The 26,378-nt window shown below is 36.6% G+C and overlaps 1 protein-coding gene and 1 long non-coding RNA gene across 3 annotated transcripts in view; one reads left to right on the forward strand and one right to left on the reverse strand.

Annotated features, from left to right (window-relative positions):
• MEI4 (meiotic double-stranded break formation protein 4) overlaps positions 1 to 16,141 on the reverse strand; it is an 82,835-nt gene extending 66,694 nt beyond the window's left edge. The window contains exons 1-3 of the mRNA XM_084514897.1: positions 15,788 to 16,141; positions 15,412 to 15,531; positions 5,471 to 5,719 (exon numbers count right to left, since the gene is read on the reverse strand). Coding sequence (XP_084371023.1) covers positions 5,471 to 5,719; positions 15,412 to 15,531; positions 15,788 to 15,830 — 412 coding nt within the window. The 5' untranslated portion in view covers positions 15,831 to 16,141. The remainder of the gene's footprint in view (positions 1 to 5,470; positions 5,720 to 15,411; positions 15,532 to 15,787) is intronic.
• Positions 16,142 to 19,342: 3,201 nt separating this feature from the next.
• Positions 19,343 to 26,378, forward strand: part of LOC311434630 — a 69,998-nt gene continuing 62,962 nt past the window's right edge. For both annotated transcript variants that reach the window (XR_014691610.1, XR_014691611.1), the window contains exons 1-2: positions 19,343 to 19,416; positions 19,599 to 19,632. This is a non-coding gene — a long non-coding RNA (uncharacterized lncRNA). The remainder of the gene's footprint in view (positions 19,417 to 19,598; positions 19,633 to 26,378) is intronic.

The following is a 26,378-nucleotide window of genomic DNA, read 5'->3' on the forward strand; positions in this document are numbered from 1 at the left end:
ATAGCACTCTGCAAGTGAGCAGGATGGAACATCACTTGCCTCACTTCCCTTTTAACCTCCTTCAAGCCTCTCAGCAGTAGGCACACAACTTTATCCACAAATTTGAAAGTCTCAAAACAGGCACTACTCAGGAGAAATTTTTTTCCAGGCCAGAAGATTTCAGTGGTAGAGCATCCCATATTTCAGGTAGACTTTGCCTCTTCAACCATCCATTAAATTTTAGTCTCAGGTGTTCTTCTCTTAACATAAATCTTTGACTGAATCAACAGAAGAGTTCACAGACCTCACCAACAGATACCAGCAATGATCTTTCTTTACACAAAAGCAACAGACCGATCACATCTCCGGTGTAAGCATAACCATGAATGCTCACTCAGCAGTTACACGTCTGATGAAGAGTATCTTCCTTTCAAAATAACAGATGGCTCAGTTTCATTATCAGGAGAATTTACATACCATGCCAAGATTTAAGGGGAACAAGAAAGGCAAGACAGTCAAAAGAAATTCCACAAAACCCAGCCATGTCAAAGTTAAACTCCAAGAGCTGGAAAGTGTCCTTTCCTTTAAGGAAAGCATGTATGAAGAAACAAATAATGATACTACATTTTCCACATCTTTTTGCTTCCTTCCACCCTGAAAGGAAACTGAAAGGAAAGAATACGTCCTACCTCACATGCTGTCCAAGACAAGTAGAAGGGGCTGAAATGAACTTTCATAAATATTTAAAATGTCAAAAGGTTGTCTGGCTAACAGGTTTAACATCAGTACAAGTAAATAAATAAATAATAATGATAATAATAATAATAATAAAAACTTGAAGGGAAAACCCACTGGTCTTTCATTTTATATGGGTGCTGGGGTTTTGTTCTCTTGAGAAATTGAAGGAATTTAGAAGTATAGACAGCATATCCTCATTTCTACGAGCTATTATTCCATTACCTAAACGAAGACTGAAATTAAAGTTTGGCTTCATCGAGGAATGAGGCTTTGTCAGTTTGAAAGTTATTTTTACTCTTAAGCAAGCTTCATGTTTGTAACAGGTTACAGAAGAGATGCACACAAACAGTAGCTAAATATGAACAGTTATTAAATCTCTTAAGAGAAAGGCCTACTGTATTAAAAAAAAAAAAAGATGTTTAAACTTCTAGGTAAAATCTAATACATTGCATTTTCCCCTCCCAGGCAAAGTTAAAATCCAGAAATCTTTTCACAAGGCAATAAAGAAGGTACAGTTTCAGTATAAAAGCATTCTAGTAAAGCATCATCAAGTTTTCTATTAGGGAACCTTCTAAAAAATCATACTGAGGCTCAAAAAATCATATTCAGAAGCAACTAGCTAGACATTCTGATTCCAGAAACTCCTCTCAGCTGTGAACTGTCTTCGAATTTCAGCCCATAGCATTTTGACTACCATCTCCCAGAGGCAATGTCTCCCCAGAGCCTGGAGACATCCTCCACTGCCTGATTTCCAAGATCATCTTGTGCCACTGATCTCACAGGGAGTAGAGAAAGAACAGCTCACTCCACATACACAAGTCAGATTAACTCAGACAGAACTTGTTTCACTTTTCTTTTTAAAACCAATTTCACTACTTAACTCTGAAAGTATTGAAGATGGAATAATTACAAAGTTCATATTAGCAAACCAGACAGTTAAGTTCTTGATTGCAAAGGCAGTTGCTGTCTTATTTTTTATTATGTTTATGTATTATGTTTATTATGTTTTTATGAAAAACCCTTCTTAGTGTATCAAGACTGCCTGAATCTTCTGAAATGCAGAACACTGAAGGAGACATACACCTAAAGATTTTGTAAATGATTAAAGGAGAGAAGGATATAATTGCCCATGAAAGACATGGTACAGTCAGTCCAATCAGGAAGATCAAATAAATGATCTTCCTTTCATGAGTGACTGACCTAATCATCAGAGCCTAGGATCTAACAGTGTTATCAGATTTCAATTATCCAGACATATTTCAGAAAAGAAATATACAACACAGACTCTTCCCAAAATCGCTAAAATGTGCTAGAAAATAAAAATTGATACCGAGGTAGAAAAAGCAGACAGTGATGATCTCCATTCCACTCTTAAAGAGCGGGATACAAGTTAATAATGCCAGGGTTATGGGTAAGATTTATTAACTTGAACAACAGTGGCTGTGAAACAATGGTGTACTTGATCTCGGGAACACAAGAGGAAAAAAAAAAAAAAAAAATCAGGAAAAAAATACTTGAAACCCTCTTCAAACAACGTTAAAGTACAAAGATGGAAGATTTACAAAATGGAAGTCATGTCAAGGTTCCTAAGTAAGAAAAAAAAAAACAACACACAAACAATTATAAAAGTTCCTAGGGATCAAAGTGTGAAAAAGCAAAACACTAAGCAAGATGCAACTGTGAAGGGAAACCAAGGATTAGGTGAAATCTTATCACATTATAAACGCAACAATAGATATTATCAATAGATTTTGATATGAGAAAATGGTGGTTTTGTTTTGGTCTTTTTTGTAGTAGCTTTCGCTGAAAAGGGCAACTAAATTAAATTATTAGAACACCAAATAGTAAAATGTTACGTGAAAATGGGGCAGGACATCATCCTCAGATAAAGGAGAGCCCTTGGGAGAATGCATGGGCAATTTAGACATTTATCACTAATTATCAGTTTACAATACTGAAAGAAAACAAATTCACAATGAAAAGATGTTATGTTATAGAATTTGTGAAACACAGGTGAAGTAAATATATATTTTTTACACGTATATGTATATATAAGGTTTATGTAGAATCTGTTTCAAAAAGGAGAATCAAAAAGCAGTCACTGTAACACCTGTTTTTGGAATAAATCATCAAGCAACTGGTAAACACTCAGAACAAAGCAAGAATAGTAACAGTTGGTGTGGATTTTTTTAGTAAAAAAAACATGTCAAGTCAACATAAAATTTTATTTATGAGAGTGTAACAGGTTTTTTGACTACAGAAAAACAGTAAACATTGTTATAATGGCAGTTTCACATAATGCTCTCATATACAAATGCAGGAAGCATGATAGAGGACCTTTCTTCAACATAGGTACCAAGCCATTTAGAAAAACATGCTCTAAAAGTACTCATGATTGAATGACAATGAAAAACCATAAATCAGTGGTTCCTTATCAGACTGAAACAACATACTAAACATGGTATCTTACACATAAGTCATCTACCAGACTTCAGTAAGGTCTTTGACACAGTCCCACACAACATCCTGATCTTCAAGTTGGAAAGATATGCATTTGAAGGGTGGACCATTCAGTAGGTAAGGAATTGACCTGAAGGCCACACCCAGAAAGTGGTGGTCAAGGGCTCGATGTCCAGGTGGAGGCCAGTGATGAGTGGTGTCCCTCAGGGGTCTCTCCTGGGACCGATACTCTTTAATATCTTCATCAACGACATAGACAGTGGGATTGAGTGCACCCTCAGCAGATTTGCAGATGACACCAAGCTGTGTGGTGCAGTTGATACAACAGAAGGAAGGGATGATATCCAAAGGGACCTAGACAAGCTTGATAATTGGGCCCACATGAACCAAATGAGGTCCAACGAGTCCAACTGCAAGGTGCTGCACCTGGATCAGAGCAATCCCAGGCAGGAGGACAGGATGGGAGAGGAAGTCATCGAGAGAATCCCTGCAGAGAAGGACTTGGGGGGTTCTGGTGGAAAAACATCTCGACATGAACCAGCAGTATGCACTTTCAGCCCAGAAGGCCAACTGCTTCCTGGGCTGCATCAACAGAGGAGTGGCCAGCAGGGCAAGGGATTGTCCCCCTCTGCTCTGCCCTGACGAGACCCCACGTGGAGTGCTGTGTCCAGGGCTGGGGTCCCAGCACAAGAAGGATGTGGGGCTGTTAGAGCGGGTCCAGAGGAGGGCCACAAAGATGAAAGGGCTGGAGCACCTCTGCTATGAAGAAAGACAGAGAGCTGGGGAAGTTCAGCCTGGAGAAGAAAACGCCATAGGGAGACCTCATTTCAGCCTTTCAGTACTTAAAGGGGTCTTCTAAAAAAGACAGAAAGTGACTTTTTACAAGGGCAGATACTGACAGGACAAGGGGAAACAGTTTTAAGCTAGAAGAGGGAAGATTTAGATTAGACGTTAAGAGGAAATTCTTCAGAGGGTGGTGAGCCATAGGGACAGGTTGCCCAGAGATGTTGTGGATGCCCAATCCTTGGAGGTGTTAAAGGCCAGGTTGGATGGGGTCCTGGCCAACCTGATAACTTGATAAAACTTCCACAGAAAAGAACTTTGTATGTCCCACCATTGTGACCCATTCATGTAGACTAAGTGTAACCACAAAGGAAGAGACACTACAACACAAAGCAATACTTTCACTCTACTTATAGATGGCAATAAAACCTCAGCTGACCATGATATCCACCACCCTTGAAGAGCACACTACATTTCAAGAAAGATGAGGGCCATCTGGAAAGAGTCCAAAACATTGCTGAGTATGATCAGAGATACAGAATAATTAACTGTGAGTGAAAGAATGAAAAAAGAGGAATTGTCTAGGAACTAGGAAAAAGGAAGCAGAGATGGGGGATCTAGCAAATCTGCAATTGCATTCAAGTGCGCTATACAGAGAAAGAAAACGGCAAAAGTAGTAAAGAGGTTGAATTGTAGTAAGAAAGCTCCATTTAGACACTAACGTAAACAAAATCATATTAAGCTAATGAGGTACTGGAACAAACTGTCAGGAATGATCATGGAGCTTAAGAAAAATCTCTCAAAATTTACTTGCAGGTAGAGGGGAACTGAGACATGCAACCAGTTCCAGGCTTCTCATTTACTGACTCCTTTTATCTACCTTTATTAACACAGTTGTTTAAAACAAACAAGCTTGCTCTTCTCCAAAATAGTGTTTTTTTTTTTTTAATAGTCTTTAATTAAAAGCTTTCCTGAATCCTACAATATCAGGCTCACAATTTTATCACATCAGAATAAATATTCATAGTATCCACAGTCTATCCACATTAACAGAGACAGCATACATATAGCCTTTAGCCATTCCTAACTTTCTCTCTCACACGTATTAGAGTTATGCTTTCAACACATTAGGCCTAAATTCTAATTTTAAGCATGTTTAAAGTGGTAAAGTCATATTACATATATATAAGACCCTAATGTTTCCCAGATTATAAAGTAAGATTTTGTATAACATACATACAGTAATATTTGTACATCTGCCATTATTCCATATGATACACATTGATTTTGAAGGTTGAAATATATATTCTAAATATGTATTAAATTCTCTAGCTAAATCCCATTGCAACTGGTGTAACTGCCCTACTACTTCAGGTTTTTGGAAAAACAGGAAGCTGTACACTAAAGACTCCAGTACCTAGGTACAAGAAATGGTGCAGCCAACATGAAAGCTGTTTTGTCTTTTGCTACTGCAACATAGAAATAGCCAGAAATGATTTCAGACACTTACCACTTTCCAAGCAGACTCTCCGACAGATCTTGTTCAAAAGAAGTTCTTGACGTAATCGAAAAACTTCAGCTTCTAGTACTTCAATTTTCGATTTCCAGCCAAAATCTTGTTCAGATACAATTTTGGCTAGGTGCTCAGTGTATTCTTTGCAGCTTTTCCCTGGTGGTTTTGAGTGGATAATTGCAAAAGCCAGAGCCAGTTTTGATATTTTCAAGTACCAGACTTGATTTTCTCTTCTGCCTTTGTCTTCTATTACATTAGGAAAAAAACAAAACAAAACAAACAAAAAATAACATCACCATGACTTTATCAAAGCAAATTATGCACACTTTTTTTGGCTTTGAAAACTGTTCAACAGTGAGACCAATTATTTTATTTCTAGTGCATTCCTAAAATCAATCAAAGAGAAGAACCATAAACAGTTGTCCACAATGTGAGAACAAAACATACATACATGAGCTGCGCCCCAGCTATAACAATAAAACTCAGTGTTTGAGAATAATTATGTAAATTAACAAGCACTTCAAATAGTCTTATTCTGGCAAAACGTTAAATGTAAACGTTGTCTCCACTAAAACAAAAATGAAAACATTAAGAATCCTAAAAAACAAACAAACAAAACTACTAAAAACCTAACAGCACGAGTGAAGAATGGGGCTATACTAGCTTAAACCCAACACATACTATTTTGTGATAGTGTACCAAAAAGACACAATTCTCAGAAAAATAAAAAGTAAACACCTGAGGATGTTGGTAGTTTCCAGCTTTGGACACCTGGTAATGCTGCACTTCTGGTCCTAAATCTACATTATATCTCAGGCCTGCAGAAAGTCTTTGCTGAGAAGTACTGTTACAAAAAGCAGACTAAAGCTGGAATAAAGGTGTCTTTTCTTTCCTATTCTTGCCATCAACATCCATAAATTTAATCTCCTCCCTTCAAAGTAAGAATATACATCTTCACTCATAACTCACACAACTTCACTTATAAGTAAGGCTCTTCGCAGCAGTCGAGTAAGTTTTGAAACAAGAACTTATAATATATGCATGAACACAGGCAAGTGTAATTTTGTAAGTGTAAAATGACTGCATTGACAAAAAACACATCCTGAAGTTTTCTAATTTTATGGATTATAGGAGCAAACAAATGAAGAGTAAAGAGGAGACTGAGGTGAAAACAAAATATGGCTACAAGAGAACAGCAGACAAGAAAAAGAACTTCAAAGTGACATAAGTGGCTAGTAAGACAAGCAAGGACATTTTTATAAGCTCTTTTACAAACAGCAAGGATGAGGCAAACGGAATTACTGGGGTCAGAGAAAGAAAAGGCTTATCTAGATGATTATTTTATGGGCAATAGCACAGGACTTCGGAACAAAGGGAAAGAACTAAATGAAAAATAGCCTGGATTTTACTTGATATCTAACTAGCAACATTATTTTTTTTTCTAATTCTGCACTCTTTTCATTCAGTATTTCATGCCATGTTTACTTAAAAAACGAACAAAAACAAACAAAAAAAAATTATTTCCAGAAGAAAAAAAGCCTTCTTATGCTTTCATCCTGGCATTAACACAAAAATTATCCATAATACTATTTTTTTTCCCTCTCATTTTGCACAATTATTAGGTAACAAGTACTATAATAAATTGTGTCAAATAACTGTGAAAAATAGTAATAGCACAGGTTTCAGTAAGGGACTTTGTATCACCCTTTCACCAGATCCTCTGATACCATGAAGCTGATTTCTTCCTTTGGTTCTCCTCAGCTTCGGACAGTAAGGCATATAACACCATTCATTTATTTATCCAGCACATGCACTTAGAGAAGAGTTGCCTTTCAAACATTTCCTTTACCTATCCTATAAAAATCACAAACAATTCCTGTGCATTCCTTGCATGTTATCCATTCAGATACACCAGTCACATTTTGAACTGTGAGCAGAGGATAAGACCACAAGGATTCCTGAGGATCTACCACAGCCATTCTCTAAATTATTTTCCTCCACTTGAAACAAGACATTCCTGCTCTGACAGTGCAAAAAACAATTAGTCTAAGCCACCAGGGCACTGATAAAGATTAATGAAAGAGTAAGCCCTTAGAAACTGCACAATACTATCTATACCCACTGCCTAAAGCAGTCGAACATTAAATAAATGATACTTCATATATAATTTCTTCCTTGTAAAATCTATTTCACTCAACTTCTCCATTCATAGCTAGGAACTCCATTGAAAAACTGCAAGTTAATTCCCTCAGCCCCAAAGAATCAACATCTCTGTGGAACAACTAATTGATTTAAGACACCCTTTCGCCTTATATATCAAAGGAAATGTTTTGCAAATGCAGAACCACACAAGCAACTGAGCTGTCAAAGCTGTGACTAAAATGAAATACATTGGACCACACAGAAAATAATAAAAAAAAAAAAAAACAGTAACAATTGGGGATCCAGCATTTTTGGCTCTGAACCTGAAATGATGTGCTCCCCAGATTATCTCATCTTCTTAAATAGAAGTTTCACGTAGGTATCACTCAAACTGTATGTCAAGCTCCGTTCTCGCTAAGTTCCCATGCAGAGCAGAGCCAAAAACTCAGGCAGCCAGAAACTCTTCTTACAAATTGCTTTCATTTCTGGTTTATCATTTTGATATCTCCGGAGACTTCTTTGCAAAAGCTTTCTGATTCACCTCCTTTAAAAAAAAAAATATACACGCTCACTTTCCACTCTATAACATGTACGAGCCAGTACGAGCATTTTCCCATAAATTACATTCTGGAAAGCTGTAGAAGGATAAATATTCCGGTATGGGTCAGGAGACGATATTTAATTTCAGCTCTTTGTGACTATTTATGTACCTTTTATCATTAGAGAATCACCATCAATGCCTTCTTTTCGTGCAGATTATTTCTACTCACGCAACAGACAAAGAGCCAAAGTCTGCTGTTTGACCACTGATACTTCATCACCATGCGCTTCACGTGTCTCAGCCCGTAACTCTGCACTGGCAAAGGAAGTAAATAAATCCACATAGCCTCTAAAAATCCACTATTGACAGAACATGTCTACGTTACTTGAAGTAAAACTCAAGAATTCTGGAAGTTCTCTCTGACTATCCCAAGTTTTCAGCCTTTGTAATTGAAATATCCAATGATTCACAGTCAAGAAAAAAGTGCCCTCCCTCACACCCCCCAACAACTAGACAAGTATTATAAGCAACTGGAGTGGGAATAGTTGAGACTGCATTTCTGCAGCTCATGAAAGAGTATGAAATGCTGCTTTAGTAAGATTTTTCCCTACTTAGGGCATTATTGAGTCACTTTTTTTTTTTACCTTTTTAGAGGGCACTACTATATTTTAATCAGAGCATAACACTTAGTGGACATATTATACAACCCAGACACAGATAAGCAAAAGGCTCTTTCACTCTCACCACACTGAAATGTTACTTACTAAAGAGAATATATGACTAATAAAACACATAAACCATGCTAGTTTTGCTTCAAAACACTGAGCAGCATTCCACCTTAATACTTTGGACATAGAGTTAAGCCTTTTCCTCTTTAACATCTTCAATATACTCACTTCCACAGTAGGAGTATCTTATACTGAATGAGCTTAATAGTGTGCTCTTACTCAGAAAAAAAGAATTGCTTCTTTTGTGGAAAAAATCCTTGTAAAGATGTTGTTCAAAAAAAAAAAAAAAAAAAAGTACTGATTACAAAGTTGGTCTTCCTTAGGAATAGGACACATTAGAAGCAATTTTTGGAGAAAGAATTCCGCTGGAATCTCAAAATCTCATTTTAAATCAGGTAATTTATGAGAAATGATGATATACCTGCATGTATTTCTGGAACCAATGTATTTCATACAGATTTTATTGGGAACACAGCTTGTTTACCTTCTTCCTATTACTCTCCCATCACCATCTCTCTCTTCTTTTCCTTTTTTATGATTGTGGAAACAGAAGGCTCCGGAAGAAAAAGCAGCAGCTGTAAGAATGGATTCAAGTTTTCCACAACTCCCTAAACAGAAAGCCACTCTCTCACTAACCACTGCAAAAATATCCTAGAAAATAACTCAGTGGTTGATGCTGTTAGATACGGGGGTCCTTGCCAATTGTGCATTAGCAAAAAGTGCAGAGCAATCTGTTGCTCTCGGGAAGTGCTGCACCGAAGACCACCAAACGCGAATGCATTCCACTAAAAGCATATTGGCAGCTACAGAGTTGTATCAATGCTATTTTCGCTCATATCAGCATAAAAGTGACACCAGTGGGGTTAGGCAGGAAAAAAAAAAAAAAAAAAAAAAAAGGTTCAAAGCCAAACCAGAAATTTTCCTTGGTTGGGAATAACACAACGAGAGCAGAAAGAAGTCAGTCTAGCTGACTAGTGCCGAAATATATCTGATAGGAACCAGTAGGATGAGGAATTACCCAGCAAAACACAACTGGTACCCAAGTTACTCAGGGAGAATAGCTACTTACTAACAAAGCTCTATTTGCGTGTTCACGCAATGGTTAAGGAGGAAACCACTAACACCCAGCAAAGACACCCTGCTAGAAGTGGGAAGCAGTACCCCAACAACAGATATCAACTGATAAGTTTCCTGTGCAAAGCCTCGATCCACAGACTGATCCTGGAAGTGCAATCAGAAGATGGGATCAGCTAAAACTGCTGTCACACAGGACTGGGTCTCCAGTTTCTTGACCCAAATAAGGAACCCTTTCTCCAGCCCTCTAAACTCAACCCTGTTGAGGTCCCAGCTGAGAAATCCTCCAGCTGCTGAAATAATTCCAAAAGAAGTCATCAACCATCCTGTACAGCTCCGTGTTAGATAACAAGGGGAACTAAGAGGTAGTGTAAGATCCTTTGAGGACCTTAGATATAAACAGAAAAACAGAAATGGGCTAAATCTTACTACACCAATTCGCCAGTCCTTCTGTTGTGCAGCTGTATATGATACAGCATTTCATATTACACTATCAGCTACAGAAAGATACCTTTATGGCAAGTCTCACCTCAGTTTTAACACTGTCTGCTATACATGAAGAGGAAAGAATTCTCAAATAAATAAAAAATAAATAAATAAATAAAAACTATTTTCAGGTGATCACTGAAGTCTGCTTTCTTCCCATTTAGAAACTTCATGTATTTAGCACTACTTTAAGGTCAAAGATTTCCTATTATTGGTAAAAAAAAAAAAAAATATATATATAATTATTCATTAGTTAAAAAAACAACACAAAACACCTATTAAAGCCATGCAACTTGCACCTAAATTTAAATCTTTCACTAAAATCATTTAAGTAGCTAGAGAGCATACTATCGTTTGCTTCAGATTTCTTTTGCATGCAAAATTAAAACAGCCTAATTTAAAAGTATCAACTCTGACCATGAATACCAGTACTTGAAAGAAATGCACATTTGCATGAATTGGAAACAGAGGCAGGAGCTCTGAAGCTCAGTAAAAGTCTGTTAGCAATTCAAGCATCCCTGCTCGTATCAGCTGGCTGCTGAACAGCACTACCACAAGTGGCTGTTTGTGCACCTTGCTAGTTAGTGGTCCCCATTTGCCTCCCTCTATGAAGGTCTCAAAAACTGGAAGTTGAGCTCTTGCACAAGACATGAAACAAAGAACTTCCAAAGCCTGCTACTGGCACAAAAGCATCCCTTCCACCCCAGCACTCTCTTGGCTGTTAGCAGATGTCTTTCTACCTCTTACCTTTTTCTTACTGTCTTTTTTCACCGTTAAATACACACAACAAAACAGTGCAGTTCAACCTCACCTCCTGAATGCATAGCTGTTGCTTTCTTTGCAGCACACAACACCAAATTAAGTCTCTAGAGTAATATATATGTAACATAAGAATATATATATATTTTTTTTTCTTATGGATGCTATATGGCTTTTTTTTTTTTTTTCTTATCCTCATGCAGAAATTGCAATAGCATCAACCACAGGCTGATAGGGATACCAATTTTCTATTGTTTGAACACTGTCCCGGGGAGCCTGTTCCAGGACCTGGCCACCCTCTCGGTGAAGAACTTTTTCCTGACATCCAGTCTGAACCTCAATTAACCCAGAAAGATCCTCTAACATCACCAAAATGATAACCCTGGGCCGAACCAGACGTACTTCATTCTCCCTCACCCAGTTCTGGGTTCCTCTACCAGGCACCGACCACAGAAAGTACCTGCCAGACAGAGGGATTAGCTAATTGGTTCACACAAGCAAATCCTCAGCTCAAGAGCTTTTAAAAAGTATTTTGGAAGTTATTTATGGGTAAGGGACGTGAGTTTTAAATAAATAATCTTCTTGAACTCTACCTATAATTTTCTGACTGACCTTGAAGACATGGAAATTATAGGATGGGGGTGACAGAATGGAGAAGGGGGTTAAATGAGTGCTTTTATAAAAACAAGGTTATACTGTGATTTAAAATAAGGCACTGTGATTCAAAATTTTGAATGTACTCATTCAAAATTTTGAATATACTGTATTTTGAATCACAGTATAACCTTGTGAGTATAACAAGGTTATACTGTGATTCAAAATACAGCCAAAACCTGAATTTGTTTGAAATAATTCAGTATTAGAGGAATACTAATGTCACAGGACTACACACCTTAGGCCTGATCCCTAAATTTGCCCATGTAATTAATGGCTAATAATGGAAGAAACTTCTTCAAATTCCATTGGCAAAACCTTACTGTTTACAGGACATTTATTTCTTATTCAGGACATCATCATCTAAGACTGAAAGCTTTAAAAATTAATACAGTAAGACACAAAATAGACTATAACTCAATTAACTTCCAGGGCATCAAGGGCTTAGTTCTCTTCACATGTGAAATAGATGATACACATTAAAGGACTGGTCTGTCAATTTCATGCTGAAGATAAAGGTGAAAATATTGCCAGTATCTGTGTAACCTCATTGTGTGTTACATGACAGCAACCAAGACACTGACCTATTATAATGGCACACAAAATAGGTCACAAAATGATGCGAGTGCTCTAGCGGAACTGAGCTGAGCTGCAGACACATATGGCTATAACATTAAGCAACAATAAAATAAACTTGATTTAATTAGTATGCCAAACATAATACTGTCTTTTATGCATATAATAAATAATGATAATGGGACAGCTGCATAATCAAGATGAACTAAAGTATGCCTTGTGTTCCAATTAAGCAGCTTTTATTGTAAAAATGTATAAAATGCATATTAAACCAAAGCTGCTTGATGGTGTCATTTTTAAACAACATAATATACAAACATATGTAATGTAGATATAGTTACTGAGGGAAACATTCAATTTTACTACCATAATCTGAAACAATACCTCCAGCATATTCTTTTGTTGTTGTTGTTTATGGACTCAAGATGCTAAAGTGATACTGAAAATAATAAATATTTAAAAGATGTTATATCAAAAGCACAAGGAAACTTGATTAAAACGCACCATAAGATTTATTTCTTCAAACCATTTAACTCTTAAATCATTTTAGCTTCTAAAATGGAGTCATAAATTCTCCAAAATCAATTAAGAAGAACGATTTGAAAAATATGTTAGAGCTTTTTAACATTCACCACCTGTAAACATTGCCTAGCATTAAGAACATAAGCAAGCATAACCCCTTAGGATTTTGGTAAAACTTAAGAGGCAGGATTTATCTCCTCTTAACTACAGAAATCTACAGTGCAGAAGGCTACAGCTGAGTTAGCTGTCTAAACTTCCTTTAGAGATCAACGGGCAGAAACAGGGATTTCTAATAACACTTAGTCAAGTGATTTGTACACCTGCCTTGTGATGTACACAGCCCAGAAATGAATGTTTCCCTCCTTGGGCTACAAAGGGAGCTCAAATGATGGGATCAGATACACACACACATATTGTGCACTGTGAGATGAGTGCATCACAGGCACCTAAAGCTCAGACCTGCAAAAAGTATTTAAATGTCTAGCTAACAAGAGAAATTATATAGGGTTAAAATAAATACCTTTTAAAATAAGTTTGTAATTCTAGGTTTTCTGAACACGTCAGAAGGAATTAAGTTTTCTAGAAGAAAATCCAGAAATCATGGAAAAACTTTGAGAACCTTGTGAACATTTCAAGTGTTCATGCACAAAAAAACTTGGCATACAGATAAATGCCAAGTAAAACACAAGAGGCATCAAGTATCTAGAAGTGCAGAATTAAATAAACATAAAACAACTAGATTGGCCCTTCATAAAGTTGCTATGCATTAGTCTTAAGCAAGATCACATTAGGAAATTATACTTTATTTCCTCCCATTTTAAGATGTGTAAACTCCCATTTTTAGATACCAAAGAAGACTGCCTTCTGTAAATACATATAGTATATATAATGTGTGTGTATGTGTATATATATATATGCACACCTGTGGCTGAGAAGGCAGTTTATATATAATAGATATATTTCCATAATTGTATTACATGCTTAGATTAACTCTTTCAAGGTTTGAACTGTTTTGGCATTTTGGTTTCTGAACAGAATCAGCTGACTGTTGTTTTTTTCTTTTCCCCTTATATGCTGTTGCAGTGAAACAAACATAGACGAATCCTAAGTCACTCAGAAGTTCAACCCTGTCAATCTTATTAAAGAAACATTACAAATTATTGGCAGCAAGGACAACTTGTGCACTATAGGAGCCTTAAAGAGATAAAAGTATTCTACTTTTGTTCCATTGCCATCAGAATAGGTCAAGTAGAAAACCCTAATGTAAGCCTGAGATTTCTGATCATTTTAAATTATGTATATGTTCTCCCTTCAAGCTGAGAGTTCTTCCTTTTGCACTTTTTTCTCTACCAACATTTTTTTTTTTTTTTTGATTGTGGCTCTTACACACAGTTATCTAGTGAACCTGACATGCATTACAAGTATCACTACCATGTTTTTCTTTACTATTCTCAGCACTGAAGACGTGTGTATGGATGTAAATGGGTATTTATTCTACAAAGCCTGCTGCTCAGAACTTAAAGTATAACTGGGGTGGACATCTTTCTGCTCTTATTTTAGCATGGAATTTTTTCCCCTACAGAAACAAAACTGTAATTAGTTGGAAATTGAGAATATACTTTTCCTTACTGCTTTACAAAATACACTGTGAAAGTCCGATCTTTAGTCGTTTACAAAAATTCACACGTTGTTAATAGTATTTAGTCACATGAAGGATAAATTTACAGTTGACATTTTGGACTATGAATATATGTATCTTTACATAAAGATACATAAAGACTATCTTTAGTCTTTATATACTGCCAAGTTGCAACAAAAAAGTTGCTGTACCTCCAAGCTTTATCTACTGCATTAGTTTCTGAATTTAGAATTTCTGAGAAGAATTTTAAAAAGGCAATCATAAACGGTTTGGGAGATTATACAGGGATTATTTGGCTTCTTTCTACTTCCCACATTAAAAAATATACTGAATAAAACATTACCATACTTTTCAATTTCACATTTCCAACCTTTATCTGAACAGTTCCATTCTCACAAGTTTTTTATATCTGCAAAATCAGTAGCTTTCAGTGAACAAGTAACTTGCAGGTAACTTAGCAGAAAGCTTGGCTTCCTCACACAAATTTTATACTGGCAGAATGAAAGATGAGTTTGTTCAAGAGAAGCCAAATGTTTTTTGAGACAAAGAGAAGAATAGCAGGCTACTAGGAATTTAGTACTCTAAAAAGCATACAGTATCTGATGAAGAACAAAGCTTTATATTTATTATAGATGATAACATTACAATAACTACAATTACATGCATAGTTCTTGAATATCGTTTTGTGAAGCACTGGAAGTTGTAAAAGATCGTTATAGTGAAAGTGACTTGCCAAGCATTCACAACCAAGTCTATAGGAAATAAATTACTTCTTACACTTCAGTTCTGTTCAATTACTACTTTATTCACAGCTCACCCTGAAGAGCCCCGTCCCAACAAGCCGAGCCATGGCAGCCCCTCATACAGCTTGCCCGGGACAAAATGGCTCCAGGTTCACCAGGCCCATGCAGGCAGCCGGTGCTCAACGAAGCACATGCTGAAACGAAGATGCCTGCTTCTGTCACTGGGTTCACTGGTGCACCAGATAATTACCAGATCTCCACCCAAAACATGATATTTACAAACACAATGTCTCCCCACACAGCAACAGCAGTGGCAGGCCACCCACTCACACCAACAAAATGGCATCTGGGTGGGGGCATCTCCCCAGGCCGGTGCCCAGCACCTTCACCCAGCCACCCTTAGCATTTCCCTGGCCCTATGGAGAAGGCTTTCAGGAAGCCTCAACCCACCTGCAGCAGGACCCCTGCTTTGGGGGACACTCCGGAGCTCCATGGCAAGCCCTCACAGGCGGCACACTCAGATCCACGCTGCCCCCTCACAGGTGGTAGCCCAGCCCCAGGGCTGAGGGGCTGCACTGGGGTAGGCAAGCTCCTGGCTCCAAGCCTGCCTGGGCCCTGGCAGGCCCTGGCTTAGGCTGAGGGAAAAACAAGGCTGGGGAAGCATGGAAGCCTTGTAGAAGATGGCCAAATTAACAACCACCTCCCTGGTTTCAGAAAAGGAGTCCCCCTGCATGAGGGAAGTGGGCATGCAAAGCCCTGAGGAGAGGTGCAGAGGCAATGGCTGGGTTCACGGACTGGAGCTCCTAGTCAATAAGGCTCTTAATTTTATTTTTCATGTTGGCTGTTGAGGTGGTGTTTTCATTTAGAGCTCATCATCATCACCTGTGTCTCATAAAATGGTCCTCCATGTTTTTATGCTGGTGGGTGCTTGGTGTCAAGCTGACACTAGTTTTACTGAGGAAGAAGATCTCTTGAACTTCTTGATTAATTAGGTTCTCTTTTCTTGTTTGGATATCCATGAGATCTTAAAAACTTTGAAACAGTATTTCTTTAACAGTACATCGGAGATGTATGCTCCCTTTTGGCTTATACACTGTGATCAAAGCTTGCCAATCAGCTGAAGAAGTTATTATTGTATGTATAATTAAATTCTTTACAAAAGCTATGCTGAAAAGTTTGTGTTAAGTCCTTCTTGGCCAGAAATGGTCTCTCAGCAGTTGATGAAGGAGGGGAGGGAGGGCAGAAGGCAAGATAAGAAATCAGTAAGGGAGTTGGTTGCATTGGAGTTAGATTTATCAAAATACATAAAACTCCTCAGTATAGGAGGACTGATCTTTATAAACACAGAAGTATTCAGCTATGACAAGTAATATGTATTTTTAAAATTCTCAACCCCACCCCTCCCTTTTTTTCTTGGATAATTTAAACAGCTTTGTTTTCAACACCTTAAGCTAATTTATTTAAAAAAAAAAAATCCTAATGCTTTTATCAAGATACATAGCGTCAGATTTCTGATCCTTTTTTTTTTTTTCTTTAAAAATAAATTCATCATTCTCACTACAAAAAACTTAACACATTGCAACTTTCATTTTATTCTCCAAATGATAAAAATAAATTAGACTGAATAATTTAGAGAGTATTTTCTTTCTGATGGTGCTACTTATTTCTCAGTGAAGCCCAGGGGAAAAAAATAACAAAATATTCTCCAGACTTTTTATATTACTATTTTACTTTACAACAACTTACCAGCAACCATACTTTGTTTATCCTTTCCTGTGTATCTCTGTGCATCTGCTGTGCATAAAAGTGATGCAGATACTTCTCAAAGTGGACACTCATTATGTAGAACAAAATGTCCAGATTTTCACATAATCTTTTCAGTTGTGACTGAAAGAAAAAATTGAGAGACATAGAAACATAGAATCATTTAGGTTGGAAAAGACCTCCAAGATCATCAAGTCCAACCATGACATTAGTGCTTTTACCTGCAATTCTGGGTTTTATATACAGAGAGATGAATGTAAAAGGCAGAATTAGGCAGAAGCAGTGTTATTACTGTCTAAAACTAGAAATTGGCTCTGACTGTTTTTGTTGTTGTTGTTGTTTGTTTGTTTGCTTTTTTTTTTTTTTTTTTTTTTTTTTAAAGTACCAGTGGTACCCACAAGGGTAGGCTTGTTGAGAGACATCTACCAAGTCTGAGACCTTCTACCACTAAATAGCTGCCAGTTAGAATGTTTTAGGCTTGATTATTTTGTACTTAAACATTCAAGATCTGCATAAATTTAATTTTAGATTCACAGCTCTTTTAGGGGGGATTCGGAACTAATAGTAGTTAAAAGCAATGTGTCTCAAACTTCTAAACTCATTGTATGCAACTTTCAGAATACAAACCATGTACACTTTACAGTTTTTAGTTTTGTATTTTAAATTAAATGAAGCATCCCAATATTTTAAGGTGGAAAAAACTTTCTCTCTCTCTACCCCCCACCCACCTCCCATTTAAACAGAATATCTCTTTGCTGTTCATCAGAAAGCAGCAAATAAGGGCACAATCGGCTGCAGACTCAATTTGAGAAACATAATTTTGGTCTATTGAAGAACACTTCTCAAGCATAACATGTAGCTTTTTTTAAACTTGCATTAACTTTGTGTTCTTAACACTTCCAGTGATTACATAATCTAATAGATTAGCTTCGCAATCAAGGAACAATGTGTGTGCATTTGTGCATGTGTGCAAGCTAGTTACATCCAATAAATAAAAAATAAGATACAATTTCCATTTTAATACCCAAACAGTGGGTGATTATTACTGCATGTAATCTCAAGTGAAGCAACAGTAAAACCAAGCTTTGATTTCAAATAAGGAGTTTGTATATCATGAAGGGAGCTGACTCTACTAGCTGCTGATAAATTCTTTTGATCTCTGTTTCTGAAGATGCCTTTTGATCTGAAAAATAGTCAAAGGATATACTCATGGCACAAGGTCATACGAAATAATTAGCTGCTTTTATTAATAATTAAACATAAAAGCGGTGCAGGTGTTTAATTGCATTAGAGATTGTGCATTCTCGGTATTTAACCAATCCATACACTGAATAATTACAGACAAGTCAGTGGTCAACTAAACACAAAAACACAACCTTCAATCAATTGTTAAGTGTAAATGAATTATATCACTGTAGAACATGCAGGCCCTGCTCTTACTGGATGCCTGCAGTATCAACAATTTGAACAAACATGAAAGTATAACTTTTCTTTTGGAGAACTACAATTTGTCAGAATTCATTAGACATCTTTATGTTTTAGCACATCTCAATTTACCCACGGGCTGGAAGTGTCTAAAAACACATAAGAAATATGTTGTCTCAACAGATGTAGTTTGCAGTTTTGTGTAGTTTATGTGGAGTAAGAGATGTGCCAATTTGAGAAGAGTGAGTGAAAATCACTAACAGGAATGTCAGTGTCTTCTCATATGAGCTTTCATTCTTCTATGTTACAGTGCTATATATAATTAAAGATATATATTTTGAAGATTACGCTCTTCAAAATGGATTGTAATATGTTTGTGATGGCTCTATTCTGTATGTAATTACGATGACATAAATATGGTTCAAGTACATTATTAGCCTCTTTGATCATAATCTGCAATTCTAAACAAATCATCTGATTTAGGATGTTCATGAAGTTATGCAATGACTTCTTTGTTACTGTTCAGAAATAAAGCATCACCATCAGGAAGGAAAGATAACACTTCAGCAGCTGAAGAAATTAAAATCTCGCTTCTCCAAAAGCAATGTAAAAACTTAGGCACAATTTGAGAAGAACAGGGAAACAAACAACACTCACTACTAATTGGACGCGACATACCATCAGTTATCATGGTATGCTTTGTTATGAAGAAATACTTTACAGTGCTTTATTTAAATGTTAGCACTTACATAACACTGTAAAATTAGATGCACATACACGATATGACAGCAGAACCCATTCTCTTCTCTTCTACTAAACAAAGAGAAAACCTTTCCCTTCAAGGATTTCACTGTCTAGAAACAAATACAAAAAGATCCCAGTGAAATCAGGTAAGGAAAAAAGGGCAAAAACATGCTGGCAAGTAATCCAAATGACGGTCATATTTTAATGTAGATATATTTAAAAATGATGTGACAATGTAACAGACAATTTTCTGAATTTGCATTTCATCACTGATCTCAGACTAACCAAACAATTTTGTGAGAGTTTATTCTTCATTTCCATTTTACAGGACAACAGACAACTGGAAAGAAAGAAAAAATAATGTAAGTACATATAAAAAGTTTTCAATTAATTTATTACTTCATGATTCCTTGAGCTTTTCTTTTTGAATATTAGAGTTGTGAAATATCTATCCTATGACAAAGAAAATTCAGATTACATTTCCACACATGGGGCTAGAATCAAAGAGCTTCTAAGGCATGTAAGTCCTCCCTAACTACCTGAGAATACAGAAAATTAAGTGACTTAAAATATCTACATTATTTGGATTTATGCTGAGACATATTGATTGGCATTCCTCTGTGAAAACATTGGGTGTTAGATGAATCACGGGCTACAATGTTAATTTCCTCTTAATTTCCAGGTTCATGGACCTATTATAACAAGTCCAGAGGAGTTGATCAGAGGGCTGGAGCACCTCTCCTATGAAGACAGGCTGAGAGAGTCGGGGTTGTTTAGCCTGGAGAACAGAAGGCTTCAGGGAAACCCTGTAGCAGCCTTCCACTACCTAAAGGGGGCCTACAGAAAAGCTGGGGAGGGACTCTTTGTCAGGGAGTGGAGTGATAGACAAGGGGTAACAGCTTTAAACTAAAAGAGGGTAGGCTTAGATTAGATATGCAGCAGAAATTCTTTACTCAGAGGGTGGTGAGGCCCTGGCACAGGTTGCCCAGAGAAGCTGTGGATGCCCCATCCCTGGAGGTGTTCAGGGCCAGGTTGGATGGGGTTTTGGGTAACCTGATCTAGTAGGAGGTGTCCCTGCCCATGGCAGGGGGGTTGGAATTAGATGATCATTAGGGTCCCTTCTAACCCAAACCATTCTGTGATTCTGTAATTTCTTCCAACTGACCTGAACGGGTCCGGCATAAGTTTTGATCAAATTAATCTTTGGAACATACCCTCTTAATTGCAAATCACACACACAAAAAATTCACATGCTACCTCACTTAATACAGAGCAGTAGTGTTAGTGTTGCTAGCAGCTGTCTAGGCAGTAGCTTATTGTTCAGAGATTGAGAGATAGAGAATATTTTTTTTCTTTGGGGGAAATTTGCACCTTGGCTCCCATAGGAGCACTGCAGCCTGTAAGCAAGATGGTGTTACCAGATAGAAACATGTTAAGGTACATACTATCTATATTTTGTGAAAGACGTTACTATTCCAGATCAGGAGAACTTTCAGAGTCTGTGAACTGTATATGGGCCAAAGTACTCTTCTTCCTGCAGTTCACAAAAGACAACATTTTCTCATTTTGTGAAAGCTTGTATTGTTTATATGTACTCATGTGCACATGTAGATAGTAGTTGACAGACCTAGTTCTATGGGCTAAGCAGTCCTGTTTAGTCTCCAAAATTAGGGCAACTTCTTCCCTCAAAAGACATGTATTGCTCTTGTAGGTGAGGAGGGGCAGGGCAAGCTACTCAGCCATGTCACCATTTCATTCAGTCAAAAGGTGTTTTGTCAGTCTGCTGTAATTGTAAATGTGTCCCAGTGTGTTTAACAAGATAAAACAGTTAATTCATTTGTTTTTCCTAGTGTGAAATGTAAGTTTCATAATAAATTATTAAAAATGTACATTCATGAAGCTGAGAATTAGTTGTATCTAGCAAACAAAGAAAGGGGGTTGGAGAAAGAAGAAACATTCCTCAGAAAAACTAAATTTTTTTAGACTAGTAAAATTAATTTGTAATGCAGTATATACCATAAATAGAATAGGTCATATACAGAGGTATGTACTTCTACTGATGTATATACACATGCATTTAGATAGATACATACATACATACATAGACAGGCAGAGAGATAGATATTAAAGTGAAACAAGCTGTAGACAGAGGCAAAGAAAATAATTTTTGTTATCTGCCTATTATGTTCCAACTATAGCAACTGGCTTCCAAAGATAAAATAAACACTTTGTCCCCTCTATATGCAATTTTCTTTCCCTTAAAAAAGTGCCATCACTTGTCCTAGTTCAGCGGCTACTGAACTTTACAGCTGAAGGGCTGAACGTAATTTTAACAGATCAAGAGAGCTGCAGTCAATACTGTATCTGTTTTGAAACTCTAATCCTGTGCTTCCTGGGGCTCCTGGAGCCCATCAGGGAAGGGTAATGGACCTAACAAATCCTTTCTTCCAGGCACTGAGCTGTTGCTGTGGAGAAGAAGAGCATCTGCTGAGAGCATGAGAGGGACTAGTTACTGTGGTTCCCATGCCTGAAATAAAATGGTGGTGATACACAAATGTGAACATCAGTAGATACAAATGAAGATGCCATTTAAAACGTGCATGGCATGGCTCAAGTGAAACAATTTCAAATTCAAATAAAATCATTACAAGTCCTGGTGCAGCTGTCCAGAAATCTGCAGCTCTGCAAGTGGGCTGCAGGCTATGGATAAGAACCACAAAGGCTGGGCTGTGCATATTTTAAGGCGGAAAAAAATGCACGTGTCTGTAAGACTCCACTAGTATCTATTTTGTAGAAGAATTTAAGAGACAATCACCCATCTGCCAAAATATGCATGCTGTCTTTAATCATGTTTCTGCAGAATGAAGTAAAAACATCAGAAGGAACTTTAAAGGAAAAGTATACAAGATGGTCGACTGTATTTCTCAATTACCTATTAAGAAATTTGTCCAAGACAAATGATTAAGAGGAAAGAATATGCAATGAATGTGAATATAAATTTTATGATATGTGTAATTTTGGAACTAGACTGAGTGGTTGTGACTTGCAACATCACTGAGACACCTGTGAGAGGGGAGGATGCTTCATTTAAATCCACGAAAGCAGTTGCATAAATGTTGTTCATAAAATTAACTAAACTAATTCAGCTCTGGCTTTGATTCTAGCCCTTTGATGAAATAATTCACTATTTAATTTTTGAGTTATTATATGTAAAATCAATGCATGTTTTTTTTTCATTTCAGCTGCAACATTTTATTAAATGCCCTTTACTATAAGCTTGATTTGTTGTATAACCTGAGTTCTCAACTATTTGGGGGAAGATGAAAGAAAAAATAAGTCAGCAGAGTTAAATCCTTATGCAGGTTACTTGGGTAATTCATATCTGAGAACAAAGAGATCTTTCTCTGTGGAGTTCTGTGGAGTGTATATGACACTTGATATATGTACTATATATGCAAGTTCCTTTAGGTTTGTAAGAGTTAAACTGAAGTTTAATCAAAAGTTTTACTCAGCATCAATCTGTGAGAACCTGAGGTGAAATTGGACCAAGTAAAGTATTCATGGAGATAATCCTCTTGTATTCCCATGCACCTTGCATTTGGAGGGGAGTTATTTTCCAAAAGCTTTTATAATTTTCATTCCTTCTTCAACTCTGCTATTTTATTTATGCTTTATCACCAAATTCTACACACAGATATGTGCATGACTTCATTGAGAGTCATCTCAAGGGAAAATGTGGCCTTTAATAAATATGCAATGAGGCACAGTTGTGATTGAGGTAGGTAGTTTTAAGATGCATAGCTTGATGATTTCAAAACCAGATTTCTTCAGACACGCCAAAGGCAGGTATATGTCATACTAAATGCTTCTTGAATTGGAGTATAAAAGGGCACCCTAAACATTTTTCAAATGATGCAGAATCTATTTCCTCATTTTCCATAACTCAGAACCAGCCAAATTGGATTTTTAGCACACTTTCATAATAATTCATATTTGGGTAGTGAACAAACATGAAAAATGTCAGCACAACATATTATGTTCTTAAACCTATGAATGCCATGATAGAAATACCTTCTCAACCACAGTTAAAGCCATTGCAAGTGAGATACTATAAAAAGTAAAAAAGATGCTTTCCTCTTTGTTTCTTCATTTGAAATGTTTGCTTAGGTAGTCCTCAGAACATGGTTCCTTGCTATTAAATATCTTTAAGAATTAATACTTAAAATGCTCCAGACTGTTTATAATTTGTGAAGCACTGTCAAATTTCAAAGAAGCCTATATTGCCACTGGTGTTTCCCCATATGCTCCTCCTCTGAAGTGATTACTTATATACTTATTTTCAAGGCTAGAGATTGTTCTGTCAATTTTCATGAAGATCAGCTTGTCCTCACTATTTTTATTTCCCTTGTGGAAAAGAGTAAAGATAAACTGTCTGAATGCTCTGGGAGTTTACTCCAGTTTAAAGTTGATGCTGAGCCAAAGAGATGATCCCAGTGTCCCATAGATCATTCCTTAGCCTGGCAGTCAATATGATTCCACCTGGGTCTTCATATCTGGTAAATCCAGCAGAAGGGACACCAAGCATGGAAGTGCACATCAGTTGAAAGCATAAGAAACGCCCCAGTGGGTTCATCTAACCCATTTTTTTATCCTATAGCAACAGTAGTAAAGGCTGTTAGAATATTATTTGGAGATTACTGGCTGGCATCTGTTTTTTCCTCTGTGCTTTGCTTCAGCTCTCAGACAATTTTGAGCCCTTCATTAGTGCTATAGCTGAGCATCTTGCTATTTCCTTAACCAAATTCATGTCAGAAAAGTGCCATTGCTTAAACTTTTTTTTTTTTTTTTTTTTTTTAAACAGAGTGTAACAGGTAATCAAACACAGTGTGAGAAATTAAATTCTGTCTTCAGTATCCTTACTAGAACCCTATGTAATAGAGTCAGTTATCTCCCATTTGAACCATGTGATTAACAAAATAGTAACCAACAACTAACTTGGACAAAAGAGTTTGGTTTTGCCTTCTTTTTTTTTTTTTTTAAATTTATATTTTTTTCCTCCTTCTTTCATGAAATGGCAGCTGTAAGCCTGGATATATCTTTATAAAAGATCACTATATATTTTTCGAAGACACTGGTGCAACAGAGATGCTAATGCAGTTTTCAAAAACTGGGTGCTTAAATAAATTGATTATAAATTCAATAGACTAGATTTTAGCGTGTGCCCAAGCCACTATTCCAAACAAATCCTAAATTCTCTGCAAATTTGCAGGACAGAATATTTATGTTTTTGTGTAAGAACACCCAAATAAAGATACTACAGAATTTGTAACTGAAAAAAAAAATGTTGGATATTGTGTCAGAAGTCATTCGATACCAATTTTCTATCATTAAGTTACATTTCCATGATTTAAATGCAGTAAGCTTGCACCGCAGAGCTAAGAAAGTCCATGTGAGATATCTAAGTAGCTCATAAAAACCTTTCAAGCTCTTGGTAAGTACAGGAAATTCTGAAAGGATCATTCAGATGTCCTTGAATGAATTCAAAGATTATATGAACGACCTTGAAAATAAAACTTCATAATAGAAAAATAACACGTTCTTAACTATAAAATCATAAATGCAACTCAAATCAGACTTTTGAAAGGGATTATTAAGTTTTCAAAGGAGATCTTTGAGTGGGAACTTTTTGAGCATTTATATCAGAAAATCATGAACAACGGATTGTTAGGTGACTAAAACAGTTCAAGCTAAAAAGAAAAAAATAATGTAGATTTATATTTCAAATTTAAAAATAAAATTAAAAAAAAATCAAAAGCTTTAAAATAATATTGATCCTCTACAAAATAATGGTATATTATTTCCATCTTCTTCATTATTTTTCTCCATATAATAAAGGCCATTTAATGGATAAGGCCAATGGATAGAGTCCATTTTTAATTTCTAGGATCGCTTCTTAGAAGCTAATGTGGTTTATATGGTGATTAGATGGTGCTGCAAAACTGATGTAGTTACAAAACGCATAGGGATAAATTCTTTGAGTCTGAAAGGTATGAGAAATATTTGGTAACATCTCATTTTAAAGTATGTTTTTAAATCTTTTTGAAGAGGTCATCTTCTTATGTCTAAATTGGAAAACAAACAAACAAACTCACAGTATAATGTCTTCTTGTTTAGTCACTAATAATAGTAACAACAGAAACACCTAGATTTGGAAAGAGGATAGAAGGAACTGTAGGAACTTTCTGCATAGAAACAGGAAAGAACCAAGAATCAATATAAATCCTTTCTTTGGTTTTCTTGATATGTCTCAGGTATGACTGAACCCATTAAAAAAATATTGGTATAAATTTTTAAGATCAAAGCAAGAATCCTCTCTTTCCTTTCCAAATATAAAAATGCTGCTGCAGACATACACTAAAATAACCAGTGAGGTGAAAAACAGCTGATTGTGCTTTTTTGGTGCCAGTTTCTAGGAAGGTGATCTTCAATCACTTGGGTCAATGAATGATAAGGAAGTAAATCATTTCACTGTAGACCAGTACCTGTTATCTTTGCTTTGCCCTAGTCTGCTGCCAGTCTCCCTGAGGCTGAAATGAAATTGTGAAGGAGCAGAAGTGACACAGAGTGGTTTTGATTTCATTTCTCAATGTTATATCATTGAGATTTAACACTATACAAGGTACCCATATATTCCAAGGACTGTAGATTATGTGTCTCTTCTGGTAAATGTTTTGCAGATCAAGGAATTGCTTGAATTATCAGCAGGTGGGCAGAATAGACTCATTTTTTTTTTTATTTTTTTTTTTCCAAGGACAGCTGATCATGGATTTCATTCAGCTCCTTCCACACATCCCTTTGAGTGGTGGGCCTTTGGGTCAGGGCCAGGAAGCTGGTGTGTTTCCTTCTGAAGTCAACAGAAGGAATTGCTGCTTTTCAGCTTTTAGCAGTAATCTACCAGACTTCCATAGAAATTGCTAGGCCAGGCTGGTAGGCAACCTAGGCAAATGAAAACTGTACACGCAAAGTGATTCATGCACCTTTGCATGTACAGAAAGTAGTTAGAAGAATCAGACTTACGGGTTTGGACACACCAGTGTAGGTAGACAGA

This window comes from Aythya ferina, assembly GCF_964211825.1.
Source record: "Aythya ferina genome assembly, chromosome: 3".
NCBI classification, from domain to species: domain Eukaryota; kingdom Metazoa; phylum Chordata; class Aves; order Anseriformes; family Anatidae; genus Aythya; species Aythya ferina.